Below are 17,037 nucleotides of genomic sequence, written 5' to 3' on the forward strand. Positions count from 1 at the left end.
AGTAAATTATAAATTTAGTTTTTACGAACTTGAATTTGAATTTATTTAATTCATAGACTTTCAAAACTATAATTTTTATTATTAAACTTAAATTTTTTATTAGAGATAAAATTTAAATTTTTATACATAATTGTTTTTAAATTTTAAAATTTACTGAGAATAATTATTTTTAAAATTTTAAATTTACCAAAAAAAAAAAAAAAAAAAAAAAAAAATCATTGAGACAGAAATGAAAATTTTACGAATTTTATTAGATATTTGAATTAAAAAGGTTTAAAGACGAAATTGGCGAAAGGTTAAAGTTGTAGGGTTAACCTGTAATTTTACCATTAAAAGAGGGGAAAGGTGCGTAAGCTATAGGAGCCGGGTTGAACACAAATTTACTGTTAACTCCCTTTGAGAGAAAGGGGAGAGAGACGGAGAGACGAAGGGGCGGAGGAGAAGCCATGGAGCACGAAGACGTCGACATGATTGGCTTGGAGACCAACGATGCTGCGGTTCGTCTTCCATTTTAATCCTTTTTTTTTTGTTCTCTTTCAATTCGATTCTTATACACCATCCTTTTGTTTTCGGTGTGTAAAAACCCTAATTGCTCTTTTTTCTCCTGGTTTTCAGGAGTTAGATGACATGAAGAAGCGGTTGAAAGAGATGGAAGATGAAGCTGCTGCTCTACGTGAGATGCAAGCCAAGGTCGAGAAGGAAATGAGTTCTGTACAAGGTTGGTTTATGCTCTTCTCCGTTTTTGTGAATTACTTTTGTGTTTTTGTACAATGTCATTGAGATATGGAGGCTCTTGGATTCTATTCGTTGTGTTACTATTTACGATGTCTTTCTTGGATCTTATTTGGTGAAATACTGAATAAGTAAGTCGAGTTTTGGTATTTGTTTGATTCTGAAGGTCGTCTTTTTGTTGGATGCAAGTCGAAAATGTTTAATGTTTGAAGAAGGCGCATTTGGATCTCATGCAAAAAACTGACTCTTGCATTTGAATTTCATATTGTTGTAGCTATTCATTAACTGAGTAACTGATTTTTGAACTATCTCCGACTTGGAGACGATTCATTCTCATCTTAATCACAAAGTTGTAGTTTCTAATTAGAAGTTTGCCTTGAGATGAGAACCTAATTATGGAGACTATTATTTGCTGATCATCCCGTACATGTTTCTAATCTAAATATATCTCTCATATGAAAGAAGTTCAAGCAGTTTGTTACCGTTAAATGTTTAGCCACTTTTTGTACTACCAGATCCAGCAAGTGCTGCTGCAAGTCAAGCAAATAGGGAGGAAGTGGATGCACGGTCAGTGTTTGTTGGCAATGTACGATCTCTTTATCCTTGACCAATATATATAATATATATATATATATATATATATATATATATATATATATATATATATATATATATATATATATATATATATATATATATATATATATATATTTTTTTTTTTTTGCATATTTCTTTAGTCGCTTGCGTCGGTCACTCATACCACACGATTGGCTGAACTTTATTTTAATGGGTGTAAGGATTCTCTCTGTTAATGTTAAATTCTTGAACAATATGTATTTACAGTTTGCACTACGTCTTATTTTTACTAGATTTGTTACTATTTAGGTCATTCATCATGAAGGGGAGCTAAGACTTGCTCTTCTTGTAGCTTTCTCTAATATTAACCTTTCGTCTTTCTTTTGTTCCATGCATTTGATTTGATAAATGGAGCAATCTTATTGAAGTATTTGGTGTCCTTTTTATATTTTGAATGGATTGGAGTTATCAATAATTGAAGGTAAATTGGCAAGAGAAGCCACTTACTGGAGCTGTATTCTTTATTGAACAATAGAAAGAGCTTTTTTAGCATGACTTTCTTTGAGAGTTCATTTATTTAATTATTGACATGGATTGAACTGACTAACTTTCGTTCCTTGGTTTGTTCATTCCTCGTGTGGTCATAAAGATTTACTAAATTTCAGGTAGACATGGGTTGTTTCTTTTGGTACATATCATTCATCTCTTAGGAAGAGGTTGGATCATGCTTTACATTTTGAGGATGTTGAAGTGGTTGGTTGCTAGCAGTACTATTTTAGAGATGTTTGGAGGGATCATTGTATTGTTATCTATCGTTCTGCCTTTTAAGAACATTGAAATCTATAATAACTATTATGAATATTTTCCAAATAGATTGTTGCCATAAATTCAGTTCAATGTGGATAGTTACTTTTAAATTTATATATGACCCATTTCTGTACTGTGCTTGAAATTTTAGTATATGTCGGTGTTTCTAGCCTGATTTGACTCCCATGTTTGACTGCAATTACAGGTTAGGCTTACTTCATCAGGTTTTCTGATTACCTATTGCTGAAGTCGGATATTCTCTGATATGTTATAAATAGCTATCTAGTATATAAAAAAAGTGTCCTGTCCCAAAAGAAAGAGCGGATAAAAATTGTGATAAAATGTATAAGGATAAGGTGTAAAATTTTCAAGAGGGTAATAGTTTTGGTTGAATCTTTTGAAAAGAGTGATGGAAGAAAAAAGTTGAGATGAGTTAACAAGAAGAGAAAAGATACCTAAATATCATGTAGTCGTGCCTTGTTGGCTTAGTGGCCGTGGGCTCAGAGTCGGTCAATCTAACATGTCTCAAGTTTGAGGCCATGTGGGTAATGGGAAAGAGTTGGTAAAAAAAAAAAAAAAAAAAAGAGGGAGAGAGAGAATAAACTCACCAGCCCAGAAAAGGGTATGTATGACAATGGATAAAGTCAGCAGAAGTTTTACTGGTTTGCTTGATTGAACTGGAAGGCTTGACAAGTTTTGAAGGAAGTAATGTGCATTCACAACTAAGGAGGACTGGCTGTGGCGCTGAGGTATGTTATTGTCTTGTGTTGAAGCCAGCATTTGTGACCACTGTTCGAGGATTGTTTAAGTGATTTACAATCTATGGTGAGGGACCTCCAAATATCTCTGATTTTCCTGTCTCCTCCCTTAATCCATCAAGGAAAGGAAAAAGGCATAATTAGGGAAGCTTTTATGTTTCTATTTCTACTTGTGGGGAATATTCATTTTTACCTTCGTAAATATCCCACTCAGTCAATTTTAACTTTGAAGTTTTAGTTTCATCAAGTTGAAACTCTGCTTGTATAGGGTATAAAATTAAGGCCTTCCTTTATTTGAAGTTCAAAAAATGTTATATAGCTAACTGAAATTGTTCAAAATCTAACCAACCCAAAATACTGCTAGAAACACTCCCAATGTCGCCCAACGTAAAGACATCCCTGCTAAAAAATTATCAAGTAGACATAGAAATAATGTTCTCCAATCACAAGCACCCACACTTAACCTTCAATCTCAAAATGGGGAAAAGCAGAAACCAACATAGGTTTTTAATCTGAACTTCTATTCAAGTTCAATTGGACAATTCAATTTTAAAAATTAAATTAGACTCATTCAGTGAAGTACCCGGTTAGGATTTGTTTTTCTGTCGTTTGGTAGGAGCAAATGTCTCTCCTTTCCATAGATGAATACGAGTTCCTTGGATGGTTTCTGTTTACTGTGTTATTGCATTATTACATTTTCATTCTTGTATGAATACTCTCTTATAATCATGGTCACTGGTCAAAAAAACTGTTCGTCGTCTAGGATTTTTCAAGAGAACAAATGTGGAGAAATTAGAGTTGCATGGTGATTTCTTGTCTTCTTATATGGATATCCATTTGGAATTAGAAAGAAACCTATTATTATGAACGATTGGGACTTGACTTTTTTTAATTAATTTAATTTTTATTTTCAGTTCGTTACAGGGTGATGGACTATGACTATCACACAGTAATTATGAAAATGTTTGCCTCACTTTATTGATTAAATTTTTTTGTGTGATTTACATTCTACTAATATTGATATCTTATAAGTTAACTGATAGAAATCTGCGAGCCTTATTTTATTAGATTTTTGTTGTATGACAAATGTTTATGAGCTACGTTTGGAACAGGTGGATTACTCATGTACCCCAGAAGAAGTACAGCAACATTTTCAGTCATGTGGAACTGTAAACAGAATCACTATTCGCACCGATAAGTTTGGACAACCGAAGGGCTATGCGTATGTTGAATTCCTTGAGACAGAAGCTGTTCAAGAGGCCCTCCTTCTGAATGAATCAGAACTGCATGGTCGACAACTGAAGGTTAACATAAGTTTTATATATTACTAGATTAATGTTAGTTTAAGATTCTTCTACTGGAAAAAAAATGAATTTTTAAGTATGTTGCAGGTAACTGCCAAGAGAACAAACATACCTGGGATGAAGCAGTATCGTCCACGCCGATCCAATCCGTATATGGGTGCTCGATCCAGGAGCCCATATGTTGCTCCTCCTTATTTCTTCTCACCATATGGATACGGGTATGATCATTATTGAATATAAATTTCCAATGCAGACCGCTTGTATCTCTTCCTCTCTTCCAAGTCGTTTAACATAGTTCTTTCTGTTGCAGGAAAGTCCCAAGGTTCAGAATGCCAACGCGTTACGGCCCCTACTATTGAATGTTATTTTTGTTTGGGGCATTGTTGAATTAGAGATATCGTACTTAAATGTGTCTGCATGCCCTTTTATTTTTTTATGAAGGAAATTGATGTTTGGATATAATTTTAAGAGATCTTTTCCTGTTTAAAAGAAATGGAGTGTGAGCAAGCACGACGCAGGTCAATCCCTTCGAGCTCTATCACTGCGTATAGAAGAAGGCTCCTCTGGACTTGCTGCAGGTACGTTTTCATGTTCTCAAGTATTTCACTTTGGAATTTTGTGCATTGTGTTTGAAGCTAAAAATAGAACCCATTACATACTGGTACTAAACGTTCTATATATTGAGTGCTTGCTATTTTGGTTCAATTCTGTGCATAGATTTATTTGGTTTTGTTTGCCCCATCTGCTTGGTCAGTTTTAAAAGTTCTGATTTCAAGAACAATAATCTTCTAGAGCTCCCATATCGATTGGAGAAGGGAACGAGTGCCAGCGAGGACGCTGGGCCCCGAAGGAGAGTGGATCGTGAGATCCCACATTGGTGGGAGAGGGGAACAAAACATGTTTTATAAGGGTGTGAAAACCTCTCTAGCAGATGCGTTTTAAAACTTTAACGGGGAAGCCCATAAGGAAAAGTACAAAGAGGATAATATCTGCTAGTGGTGAGCTTGAGTCGTGACAAATGGTATTAGAGTAAAACACCAAGTGGTGTGCCAGCTAGTATGCTGAGTCCTGAAGGGTGTAAACATTGGGCGGTGTGCTAGCGAGGACGTTGGGCCCCGAAGGGAGGGTGGATTGTGAGATCCACATCGATTGGAGTGAGGAACGAGTGCCAGCAAGGACGCTAGGCCCTGAAGGTTGGGTGGATTGTGAGATCCCACATCGTTTGGAGAGGGGAACAAGGTGTGGAAACTATTCCCTAGCAAACACGTTTTAAAACATTGAGGACTTCAATATTTGCAAGCCTAAATAGCAAAGCTTATGTGGTTGGTGTATTTAATAACCTCTTTGATTTTCCATATTCTCAAATTTTAGTAACCATTGACTTGATAATTAGACATTATTGTCTCAAAGATTTATCTACTTACCAATATTTTTTTTTTATTTAAAAACAATATTGTAAACAAAAAACATTTTAAAAAAAAAACCAAATAATCATAAAAGTACAGTTTCTTGCTCGGTTAACATTTGGAATAACCTTTTTCAGTGTTGTAAGCTCTTTAAAAAATAACCTTATCCATTGATGTAAAAATATTATAGTTGAACCAAAAAAGCACTCTATTCAAATGCTCCACTTTTAATCTTGCTTAAGAAGGAAGATACTTCAGTAGTAAATTCTGCAGTAATTTCTTTAACTTTTACAAAAGCTGATGGGTATAGGAAAGAAAATTGAAAATCAATTGCCTTGTTTGTTCAACGAATAATCTTTAAAATTCTTTTTGCCCACTAAATTTAAAAAATAATGATTCCATAAGCTCTTTATCCCACATTTAATGATTGCCTTAGTATCAGATAGAATAGCATTTTTTTATTACCATCAAATTTCTAATCTTTTCCACTGTATTCCCATCATTAATCTACTTTATTCTCATTACCAAACCCTCCTAAATTCCCCACTTGAAGCTTCTATCACTTGCTTTTTAAACCTTTTTTTTTTCTTTTCATTTAAATAAAATTTGCATTATTTATATTTCTCATTCCCTGTGCATTTTTCGAAATACAAGTTTTTACATCACCACCCAAAACGACAGCGTTTCATCCATTCCCCAACCATACGGCACCCGAACCCATTATCGGGGATCATATTTTTTCACTCATTATATTATATATACAAAGGAAAGAACACAATCCACCGCCTCGTGTCGTCTTCGTCAGCCACTTCACACCATTGTCTTACACGTAGACGACTGAGGGTCCCACATCGCCGGGAGTAGAAACTTCCGTCCGTTAACTCCATGGGCATTGAAACTGGCTCCGGTCACCTTGTCAACCAGAACCTGACCTGGGTAACCCGGGTAGGCTCCGGACCCGAACAACCCGGTGCAGGCTGACACAGCTTCCAGCGGCGCTGTTGGTGGGCCCTGAAAGTACCCATCGTTGAAAGGATTCGTTACAGTTCCTGCCAGAACGGTGGCCAAATTGATTATCATTCCATCGACACCGACGTCGCCGTTGGGGGCTATCAATGGCGGCGTCTGTGGACCGTAAATAGGCTGATGAAACGGCCAGGCGCAGTACCCAGGGCACTGAGATTCCGAGTTTCCAACCCACACATAAGCGGTTCGTGCGCTTCTCCGACCCACCGGAACCGACCCATGAGTACCGCACCGGTTGCGGCAGAATCCATCCACGGCAACATCCTTCGCCGTCAGCACCACGTTTACCGAATTCAACTGATTGACCTTGGTCGCCAACGCCCTTAGATGCAGGTTCTTCAGATTTTTCCCCAAAGTGTAAGCCTCGTGAAGAATCTGCTTCCCAACAATGAGATTCGACGACCCACCCTTGTATTTCTCCGTCGTCTTCCACCACAGAGACGCCGATGGCGCCGGAGCTCGTGTATAGCTTAGAGATTGAATGAAATCAACGATTACAGAGCGCTGTGAAGCTGTGAATCGGCCGTACCATATCAAATTGACGGTGATATTCCCTTTCAGAAGAGCACCCTTGTGGTATTCGAGCACCAACGGCTGCTGCTCGACGAGCGCCGCCGGTCCCCGGCTGAGACCAGGAGCGGCGGCGGCAGAGGATAGGAAGAAAAACAGAGTGAAACAGAGAGTGGCACGATGGTAAATAGAAGCCATGTTCAGGGCAAAGTTGGAAAAAGATAAATAGATATTGGATATTGGATTGAAAGGAAGGAAATGGGTATTCGTATTTATAGTGAGAAGCATTTGGATATGAAGAAAGGAGACAGCTGTAAGGGTAACACATGCGTCACGGTCAAGGAGAAACGTGGACGATTTGGATTGGTCCGTTAGGTTGGTCAAAAGAAGTTGCCAGGCTGTGACGGGGAGGACTTACAGGACTTATAATGAAACGCGTGACGGGTGATTCTTCCAGTTACTAGGCGCGTGACTCTCACGTGCCTTCTAACTTGGGTTACGGAATCTGACGTGGCATCAGACGTGGTGATAACCCGATCTCTCCCCTTCCCTCGTGTGCCTTCTAATCCGTCCACGTAGCTTCTTTTCTTACTCTATTTTCCCCCTCCTTTTTCTTTGCTTATTATTTTAGTATAATCTTAAAATTTTCTAATTATATATATTTTGAATAAATTAAATTACCACTTAAATTATAAATTTAGTTTATTTTATTCGAAAATAATAGTAAAAAAGTAATAGAGATTAACATGAAATTCAAAGTTTGAAAAAGAATTAAAAATGAATAAATAAAAAAATAAAAATGGAATAAGGACAAAAAATGAAAACCCGTGGGGGACCAGGTGTCCCCCAAAAGGGCAAGATGGGTAGCGTATAAGGGAGGGCCATGGGCAGCAGGCCCTATAATTGGATGGCGTCACGGAAGGTTGAGATATAAAAAAAATTATTATTTTTTATATTTTTAAAAAATATATAATTAATTAAAATATTAAAAAAATACAACGGGCTCGAATATCGAGAGGGGTTTGGTTTCGGTACGTACACTGACACTGCACTGAAAGGATTAATTTGATTAATTTTAAGTCACGCGTGACTTTTTTTATTTCTTTTTTATTTATTTTTTTACATTTCTTAAATAATTTTTTATTTTATATTTAAACTAAAAGAATACTTTTAAATTTTCAAAATTTTAATAATATTTTCGTAAATTATCTATTTAAGAAATTTATGATTATTTTTTTAGAGTTAAAAATCTATTTTATTTTATTTGTATTAGTGGCCTTAGTGTTTAGGGTACCCCTAGAAAAGTAGAAAGTAAAAAAGGTGTGGGGCTTTATCCATTTCCTATTTATAGGCTTCTGAGTTTATCTTCCCTTCTTACTTTTTGGGTATTAATTATCTGTCCACCACTTACTATTTACCTTTTATTAAATTCAATTCTTCTATAAAATATACATTAAATTCAACTCATTTTTATTATAAATTCAAATAATTTATATAAAATATAACTAAAGTAACAACAGAATATTGCTAAATTCTTTTATTATATCCTCTACATTGAAATTTCTAAACAATAATTAATTTTAAATTTTAAAAAAGGAAATTTTGGAATTTAGAAACTAATTTGGAAAGCGAAGTAATTATTATAAACAAAATGTAGCTTGTGTGTTGAATTTTATAACATTAGGGATATTTTGGGAAATGGAAATTGTGAATTGGGTGGGTGGGAGGTATTATACAGTGCGGGAGGGTCCACGCAAAGTTTAAATGGATGGGCGGCTTCATTCTCACATAAACCCTAACTTTCGGCCTTCTTTTTCCATTGCGTGGGGTCGGTGCCGGCCCACTATGTGAGTGCCCGCATCTGAATATTCCCTTTTCACCCACATTTCTTGGGAACAAAAAATTTTAAAAATATATTGAAATTATATTGAAAATTTTAATATAATATAAAATTGGGTAATAATAAATATGAAATTGAATTAAATTTGAAGTTTAAAAATGAGGAACATCAAGTAGAAATAAGTTCAAAACCATGTGATAAATATGGCTATGAACGAAAGTACAAATTTAAAAATAAAATTGATGGAAAAAGAAAAAAAAAAAAAAAAAAAAAAAAGGTGAAACATGAGATTTACCGGTGGATTTACCGTCGGGGTTAGTTTGGGTGATATAGAGCAAGCAGTAAAAAAAACGAGGTCATATTTGGAAATTGGGTGGGGCCCAGTCGATAGGGCCGACAAGATGGTTTGGAAATTCCACGTCGTCTTGATTTGACTCTTTTTGGAAAAAAAAAGTTTATTACAGTGAACACGTGGAAATTAAGTTTTAACTACTCCCTTTGGCCCACCCTTCCACGTCACGTCGTCTTCAAATTTTATTCAAATAGCCTTTAAAAAAATATTTTTATTCTATTATTATTATTATTATTATCATTATTATTGTTATTATTATTTGGATCTTATTTAAATTTTATTAGACTTTCTGAAAGTTTTAAAAATGGGGAGAAATTTTCACAGTTTTAAAAAGAATGTTTGGTTTACTTTTACAACCAGTTAAAATAAATAAATTTAAAATTAAAAGCGTAATAACTAAATTTAAAATTCAACTGAAAATAGAATGGAAGAGAAATTATTTTAATTAAATTGGTAGGATACCTAATTTGAGTATGCATTTCAAAATTCCAAATAATTGTTTTAGTAAACTAATTAATCCCTTTACCTAACTTCTCTATAACCTCATCTAAATTCATCCATTATTAAACCCTAATTTGAGTGCCTTAGTCATTAATAGTCAAGCACTTCATGTTGCGCACGCTCTTATGCACGTTTTTATATAGAAGATTCGTTCGAAGAAATCGTCACCATATATTATTTCCTCTTCCGTAACATTTAAATAAAATTATATTTTTAATTATACATACAATTTATCCATTAATTATTGTAATATTATTTTTTAAAATTGAAATCATGAGAAGGAAGCATGAAAGGGTGCATGCATGAGTATTTAATATAAAACCAATCAATCATTTTCTTTTTGGTCAAATCTTTATTTATAAGAGAACCCCACCAATTTTCTTTTCCTTTTTCTCGAGAAAGTGATGGGAAAATATATATATATATATATATATATATATATATATATATAATATATACAAAAGAACGATGTATTAATCATAATAATTTTAAAAATATAACAATGAAAAATTATTATTTAAACTGTCTGGATAGTTTTAAAACTTTTATAAGAAGTAAAAAATAAACAGATGCTTAACGTTTTCGAGTTCCTTTTTTTATAAGAGAAGTTCATGTTGTTTTCGTTTTGATTGTCACATCTATTTGATAGTACTTTGATTTGCATTATTTTCAGTTTGATTCCGACTTGTACCTTATTCGTGTAATTGTAAAGGCGGAGTCTCGAACCGAGCCAATGCGAAAAACTGCCAACAGAAAAGGTCACATCATTGACTGCTAAATTATATGCATACAACTCAAATTTTGTCACTTAAAAATCAACGCTTCACCTAATTGAAATGATTTTAGGTTTTGTTGGTATCATTGATTCAATGTAGGACGACCCTACCATTCTTTTCTAAACCCACCCTTTTGCCCTCTTCTTTTCACACTTTTGGCCTCCCATTTCGGGGCACCTACCTACGCTGCCCTACCATTTAACGTAGAATTCTTCAAATTTTAAGTGGTCGATCAACGTAAAATTGCTTTAAGCCAAACACGTTTCGCTTTAGAGTTGTAACGATTGAGTCAGTGAAAAAATGTGTATCTTGTTAATAGAGATAGTAACTATAAATTCTTTTAAGTATTTTTTAATCATAATTTCATATCTTCAAGATCATTCTCATTTGGACGTGATTTTTACTCATCATTTACACCCTCTACACTAGGCCAAGTCATTCGGCTCGACCTTGCCTCTGCTCAGGACCAAGATCTCTCAATACAACATCGCATCTCATCTTGTCATCTCAATCTCCATCGACATGGTCCATATGTCGTCGGTCATCATAACTCGTTCGATTATGCCATCGAGAACGGGCTTGCGTGTCGCTCATCTCATTGGAACTTTGGAACATCCATCCATCCGAGTTCTATCAAGGCCTTGGGCCTCCCGTGTCCATGCCGTGTCATTTACAAATACCGTACCGGATAGTGGGTGTATGCAGCAACCTCTAACACGTGGGCTGGGGCGCAATACCGGCACACCCATGTTGCCCAGTACTGTCCTTGAAAAACCCATTTCAAATGAAGTCGCTCTAGACACTTATCTTAGCACGCTCGCTCACACTGTGACACACGTATGTGTCATAAGGTAGCTCACTTAGGCCACATGGTCAAAAGGCGGAGTGTCCTAAAATATTTTTTTAACTTTATTTAAAATTGCACATATTCTAAAATTAAAATATAATAACTTTTTCATATAATAAACAGTTTAATTATAGTGTAATTAAAACTTTTATAATTTATTCTCTTAAAAAAAACAAAAATTGGCCTTTTAAAAATTTAGTGAAAGAAATAAATAGAATAAATTAATTAAATAATTGAGGGACAAGAGTGTGAGAAAGTCTAAAAAGGTTGATATATTTCAAAGATTTGGATAATTATTGGTTCATATTTGTTTTTGAGTCTACCAAATTTGACCTTTTTCAACATAAATAAATAAATAAATATTTTTTTTTCTAAATATTATATTTAAAATAAAGTAATATTCGAGATAATAGTAAAATAAAAATTAAAAATGATGTTAATTAAATTTTGTACAAATTAATATTATAAATTAAAGTGGTCAGATTTAGTAATGTGTGTATAAACTTTATTTCCTAAAAAGATGAATGAATTATAATAATAATAATAATTAAAAAAAAGGTTCGAAAAAGAAAAACATTAAATGAATTTAAAATAAAAAAGTGAGAATATAAATTATATATAATATTTTTAAATCACCAAATGTGTCCAAATTCTATCCATTAAAATTTCGAGGCTTTTAATTATTAATAAATTGGGTTCAGTTGATGCTTAATAAATAAAAGAATTAATTAATTAATTATATTTAATACATGATTCTTCCTTAACAAATGCACTAGCAATGAGCTGGATGCCAATACCCTTTATTATTATTATTATTATTATTATTATTATTATTATTATTATTATTATTATTATTATTATAATTGGAAAGATTATTATTATTAAAAGTAGGATAAGAAGCTTATATTCTAGTATGGTCCAACTACAAAATTATGAGGGAAATTTATGTTTTTTTTTAATGAAATATTTTATAATTAAAAATTTAGTTCTATCCATATAATTTTTAATTTTAATTACATTAAAACTCTCTCGAGGTTACCTAACCTAGAATCGTTTAAAATCAAGCACGTTTTATTTTGAAGTTTCTTTGTTTGAGCCACTGAAAAGAAAGTTGTATCTTGTTGGGATATGTAGTAATTGTTGGATGAAAGTCCCACAATGGCTAATTTAGAGAACATATCGACTAATTTAGGGAATGATCATGAGTTTATAATCAACAAATACTATCTCCATTGACATGAGGGGTTTTTGGAAAGCCCAAAATAAAGCCACGAGAGCTTATGCTCAAAGTGGATAATATCATATCATTGTGGAGAGTTGCGTTTATCTAACAGTAATCATCGTAGATTCAAAATCACTCTCATTCAGATATGATCTCGATTCATTTACGAGCATTGTGAGACCAAAAATGTATTTTTTTTAATTTAAATATAAACGTTTAAGAATTTAAATATGACCCACATTAGGTCGAGGATAAGTGGCAAGCATTAACGGGGGTGTCGCATTCCAAGTTAGAATAAATGTCAATTTTTGTGGGGATTAATGAATAAATTTAGATGGTATGTACCTAAAGTACATTTATTTGTAAACCCTAAGGATGTTGAAACGACAAGAATCTTGCTGTCGTCCCACTTGGCTTAGGCCATAGCTAATCCACATTAGCAGCTGTTCATGAATCATACATAACTTAACTTCCCCATATCCACCAATAATGTTAATTCATTTTTAGAACTTACATTATTCATTCAACTTCTCAACCACACAACTACTTTCTACAATAATTGACACGACTTCCCTCGTTTTCGATTCAATTTCTAGGTTTTATAAATCCGATTTTTCATCGTGTGTGGGTTGTAACGATCCATACCCAGAATTTGGAATTTGAATTCGACACTTGTGTGTCTCGATATTCTCCTGCATCTCCTACGACATGGTCACGTTGCTTACTCTTTGCTTCTAAGAGCGAAGACTATTTCCACAGACCAACACGAATCCTTTTAACATGGTTTGTCCTCACTCATATGCATCGTAGGAAAATTTTTAAAAAGTCGTTCAAATAGAATTACTCCAAGCAAAACAATGGAGTTTTAGATATCGTCTCGATTAATTTATGTACCATTTTTTTACTCGAGTGTCACAAAAGCTAAATTGTTTATATGAAAGTTACAAGACTTGATTATCACAAAATTGAAAGTATATGGACGCCCGTTTATGATTGGTTATTAATTATATGAGTCCCCGTCAACAAATTGTGCTTGGGAATCATTATGGTATGATGTACCTAGTCAATATCATTAATGTCTCCAAATTGCATATGACTTCTAAGTTCATGTACCCTTCATACACCTTTTATTATTTCATATTCTAATAGAAAAATCATACCTAATAAATATTTATTTGATACAATGAGAAATTATATTCAAAAGGCTCGTGTAATAATCAGTAATGACAATGAGATCCTACCACTAGCCGATATTATTTATTTTAGTCAATTACATATCACCATGAGTCTCACAATTTTAAAACGTGTCTGTTAAGGAGAAACCTTCACACTCAGTAATGTTTCGTTCCCTTCTCTAACTAACGTGAGATCTTTTTAATTGATGACATAAAAATCTTTTTTTTTTTTTTTTTTTTTTTGAAAACTTGAGATCACTTTCATAAATTATGATGAGTTGGAAGCAGAGCAACCGTCATGTGTTACAATCGCACTCTTATGGTAGCAGAACAGTAATTATGTAACATTTGTTCTAATCGAGCCAACAAGTCAGTCATATGAAAATTAAACTTTTTTTTCAACTAAATTTAATATATATATATATATATATATATATATATATATATATATATATATATTTAAATGTGGTATTTTTTAAAAATCTAAATTCAAAAGAAAAATTTCCAAATTCAATCATGGGCTGGCCCAACATTTATATATATATGGTCTTAACTCCATTAACTTGATCCACTAATTAAATTTTTAATTAAAATTTGTATTTAAAAAAAAAAAATCTGATCATACAAACGAAGATTAAGAACATGTTCGAGAGTAATTTTAGAATTTCTAAATCACAACAAAAACATGTAAAATTACATTTTAAAAAATAAAATCAATTTAAATAATATTTTAGAACGGTCATAGGTTCCTAAAAAAAGATGGTGCAAACGAGTATAACATGAAGGGTAGGTCCTATCTATCAAATTCTCACCTTAATTAAATAATATATGAAATTTTTTTAGATTGGATAGATAAACCCTCGAGATCGATGATGCCTCTATTATTAAATCATAAGAGGATATTCCATCGGATATTATGGAGATTTTAACTATTAAAATACTTCATTTTATCTTAACCTTTGTATTTTTCAAATCTCTAAATTTTTTAATAAAAATTATTCCCTGGTTACACGACCTAAAATGTAAGTATACACGAATCTTTCCAAAAATATATGAACCTAAAATGAAATAATGGTAAGTATAGTATGATTCGAGAACCTGACCAATCTAGACTGCTTGACTCAAATTATAAAGATTTGGTTAGGTTGGGTTGGGTTAGGTTTGTTTCGAATTTAGATTTGGTTGAGTTTTTAGAAAATTGAAAATTCTGAGTCCATTTGCATGTTGACATTGTTTTGGTTAGATCAATCTGACCAACTTGAAAATAGGGTTTAGGGTTGTGAACTCGTGAATGTTTGATATTTGAGAATATTTGAGATTTGTAATCAATGTTAGTGATGCACTATAATCTGATCAATCTAACCAACTTGAAAATAGGACTACGAACCAATTTTACCCTACTTTTAAGATTATAATGAAAATTAAGAATATTTGACATTTGTAATCGATGTTAGTGATGCACTTTTAACTTGTGAATGCTTGATATTTGAGTTTTATGAAATTTTAGTTATTAATGTAATATGTACGATAGATAAATATAATTTTTTAAAATAACTAAAAAAAAGACAAAACGAACCACCCAAGCTAACCCAACTTAGATGATTGGGTTGTGAACTCTATTCAGATTACTCTGGTCACCAACCCGACCAACTCGAAATTTGGAGTTGGTTCAAAAGATTTCTCTAACCCAAATCAACTCGGGTAGAAATATATACTTTGTTTTTGTATTTTACATTTAGACCATTCATCCAATTGAAGTTCAATAATATATATATATATATATATATTTTTTTTTTTAAGATAATGTATATTAATCCACCATATCAAGCAAGGAGTATTAAATAGTGTCACATGCATGTATGAGACCTAACATATATTAAAATGTATATTAAAAAAATCCCAATTGATTAATGATGGTAGCAATTGGACAACGTGGTTATTTAAATATAATATTCAAGTATGCATCATATGTATATTATAATATGATACAATCTACATTTTTAAACTTTAAAAATTCAACATTACCTTATGTTCATTATTAAATAGCAATCACTAAAGTCTAAAACTTTGTAACAGCATAATATTATCTTATTACTCTTGATATTATATGTAATTTTAAAATAATTACTTATAGAAAAGTATTTAATCTTTTTTTTTTTTTTTTTAACTCACGCTAGGGTTTGGAATTTCGAGAGACAACATTACCTACTGTGTAACGACTCATGCCTAGGATTCAGAATCTGAATTCGGTACCCGATGACTTTACATTCCCCTGCATCTCCCACAGACCAACACGAGTCCTTCCACCCATGCCCAAGATTTAAAATTCGACTTTTGGCACATGATGACCTCAATGTTACCTACATCTCCTGCTACATGGTCATGTTATCTAATTCTCGCTTCTTAAGAGTGAAAACTATCTCCACAAATCAACACAAATCATTCTTGACCTCACTTATATGCATCTTAGAAAAATGCTCAAAGTAAAGAACCCTTAACAATAAAGTTTCTATGATTGAGTCACTGAAAAGAAAGGTGCACCTTGTAGTATAGTAATAACTTTCATTTCCTTTAGAACTCTCTTAGTCATCCTATCCTCAAAATCATTTTCATTCGAATGTAGTCTCAGTTCATTCATGTACCTCTCTTTTACTCAAATATCACATATTTGTTTTAAAGTGATTTTAAGAGTGAAAACTAGTCTCACAAACAAACACAGATTCCTTTCAACAAGTTGTCATCACTCACATGTTCCTTAAAAACATCAAAAGAGTTCGAATTTTGTACATTATTAAATTGACTTGGTAAGACGATAAGACAACCCATGAAGAGTATGCCAAGTAAGCACTTCCCATATGCCTTTATCTTCTTCCTTGTTTTTTTCTAGTGAGTGCCACGTGTTTTAGATCCATACCCTTCATTTAGATACAAACACACCCCATCACCCTTTATTATTTTTGGATCCCATCAAATTAATTATTTGCATATTTTCATCACGTTGATCGATTTTTTCATTAAAATATTAAGATCGCGCGTAAAATTTTGAATCGACAATCTTAAAAATGGTACATACATGTGTAGGCACATCGTTAATAAATTTTATTTATTTTTTATATATAATTTTTTTATTTCAAAAATTTATAAGAAGTAAAATAAATATACGAATGAACCGAGACCACATCTAAATGAGAATGATATTTATTTC

General features: G+C 32.8%; 2 protein-coding genes across 2 annotated transcripts; one reads left to right on the top strand and one right to left on the bottom strand.

Moving 5' to 3' along the window:
- The first annotated feature begins 343 nt into the window (after positions 1-343).
- On the top strand, positions 344-4,882 carry LOC111809971 (polyadenylate-binding protein 2). Its single transcript, XM_023696476.2, has 6 exons — positions 344-497; positions 616-718; positions 1,248-1,318; positions 3,986-4,177; positions 4,265-4,395; positions 4,488-4,882. Exons 1-6 carry the CDS (start codon positions 447-449, stop codon positions 4,534-4,536), a joined length of 597 nt encoding a protein of 198 aa, XP_023552244.1. The 5' UTR covers positions 344-446; the 3' UTR covers positions 4,537-4,882.
- A 1,139-nt stretch (positions 4,883-6,021) lies between these two features.
- Positions 6,022-7,375, bottom strand: LOC111809970 (protein EXORDIUM-like 2). The gene has a single exon (XM_023696475.2). The coding sequence runs from the start codon at positions 7,315-7,317 to the stop codon at positions 6,394-6,396; it is 924 nt and encodes a 307-aa protein (XP_023552243.2). The 5' UTR covers positions 7,318-7,375; the 3' UTR covers positions 6,022-6,393.
- Between the last annotated feature and the right edge of the window lie 9,662 nt (positions 7,376-17,037).

Source organism: Cucurbita pepo, chromosome 14 (genome assembly GCF_057944985.1).
Source record: "Cucurbita pepo subsp. pepo isolate OVF chromosome 14, ASM5794498v1, whole genome shotgun sequence".
Lineage (NCBI taxonomy): Eukaryota > Viridiplantae > Streptophyta > Magnoliopsida > Cucurbitales > Cucurbitaceae > Cucurbita > Cucurbita pepo.